Source organism: Sinocyclocheilus grahami, unplaced genomic scaffold (assembly GCF_001515645.1).
Source record: "Sinocyclocheilus grahami isolate Dianchi unplaced genomic scaffold, SAMN03320097.WGS_v1.1 scaffold38433.1, whole genome shotgun sequence".
In the NCBI taxonomy this organism is placed as follows: domain Eukaryota; kingdom Metazoa; phylum Chordata; class Actinopteri; order Cypriniformes; family Cyprinidae; genus Sinocyclocheilus; species Sinocyclocheilus grahami.
Window position 1 is genome coordinate 101 of NW_015523233.1, and position 1236 is coordinate 1336.

General features: G+C 38.4%; 1 protein-coding gene across 1 annotated transcript; it reads right to left on the reverse strand.

Moving 5' to 3' along the window:
• Positions 1-242: 242 nt before the first annotated feature.
• On the reverse strand, positions 243-1205 carry LOC107580643 (abnormal spindle-like microcephaly-associated protein homolog). Its single transcript, XM_016266315.1, has 3 exons — positions 1035-1205; positions 708-880; positions 243-617 (listed from the first exon to the last, which is right to left on the reverse strand). Exons 1-3 carry the CDS (start codon positions 1035-1037, stop codon positions 515-517), a joined length of 279 nt encoding a protein of 92 aa, XP_016121801.1. The 5' UTR covers positions 1038-1205; the 3' UTR covers positions 243-514.
• Between the last annotated feature and the right edge of the window lie 31 nt (positions 1206-1236).

Consider the following 1236-nt stretch of genomic DNA (forward strand, 5'->3'; position numbering starts at 1 on the left):
TATCAGGCCTGAGGGAGTCTATTTTGCAATAATTGCCATATAAACCATACGTTCTCCTGCACATTACATGGCTACTTGTCTATTGGTGTGGACCCCAATATAGTTATTCTTCTTGGTGTGTAATACCAGATTTGTGTTGAAGGAAGAGTTAACAACAACAACAACAACAAAAAACAAAATACACATTTACTCACTCATGTTGGTCTAATTCTCTTATTTCAGTCAAGAAGGACACCAGAACATACGTGAAAGCTGGTTCTTTTTAATAGTCGATTACAGCGCTTTAAAAGAAATCAATTCCAAACAGCACTCGTATTTACAGAATCTCAGAGCTAACTTGTGCTAAATCTTTTAGCACAGACTCCAAATATGCGCCAGTCATCCACAACATTTTGATAAAACAGTTTAAAAAATATATATACACAATCCAAAAACACAGTATTTACAATTCTGAGCAACAATTAAACACTTTGGCAGCACACAGGGTTGTAACATTTTTCTTTCTGCAATATTTTCAAGACACAATAGCCAGAGCGTTAGCCAGCATCTGAATGGCACGAAGAGGATCCACGATGTCCTTTAATTTGTCACGCCGTAGAACCCAGTCTGGAGCAAACCTGAGATAAATCAGAAGGTTGGTGGGATCAGTGTCTTCCCTACAACACAGACTATGGCGAAGGTTTTATAGATAGTGGATAATTCCATACCTGGCCACTGGTTTTGATTTTCGAGGAGTGGCTTGGAGGAGAAAACTTCCATTGAGAGAGGTGTTCATTTTCTGTTTGACTTTGTTTCTCTCAGCATCCATCTTGTTTTTCCGAAGCGTGAGTCGGTAGATGCTGCGAATGCGATCCGAAACCTTTGGAAGCTTTCGAACCTCCTGTTTGAAAAGAACGTTCAAACAATTAATTGCTTTCATGACTTTATTTTAAATTACATTAAAAGTCTACAGGTTCAATACAAGTTGGGCTGTATTGATAGCACTTTTAGTTTTTTACTTTTATTGAAATCAATTGCTTGAAAGAAACACCCACCATTGCTCTTCTTTCATCCTGGACTAAGAGGACCAAGAGAAAACAAGCCTTGGTAAAGATGCTGCCTCCTTTTTCTGCAACCTTATCTCCAGCCTTTTCCCGGTAGATCTGCAGAAGCTCCAGTAGGGTTTCTACAGAGCTGTCCACTTCATAAACTGCATCAATGGTTCTGTTGTACTGAAAAATATATTGGAAAAAAAAA

What these genes read in the sequence shown, in the direction of transcription:
- LOC107580643 (XM_016266315.1), bottom strand. An exon ending in AAATCAAAACCAGTGGCCAG is followed by an intron (nt 618 to 707) that starts GTATGGAATTAT and finishes GATTTATCTCAG; the next exon opens with GTTTGCTCCAGACTGGGTTC.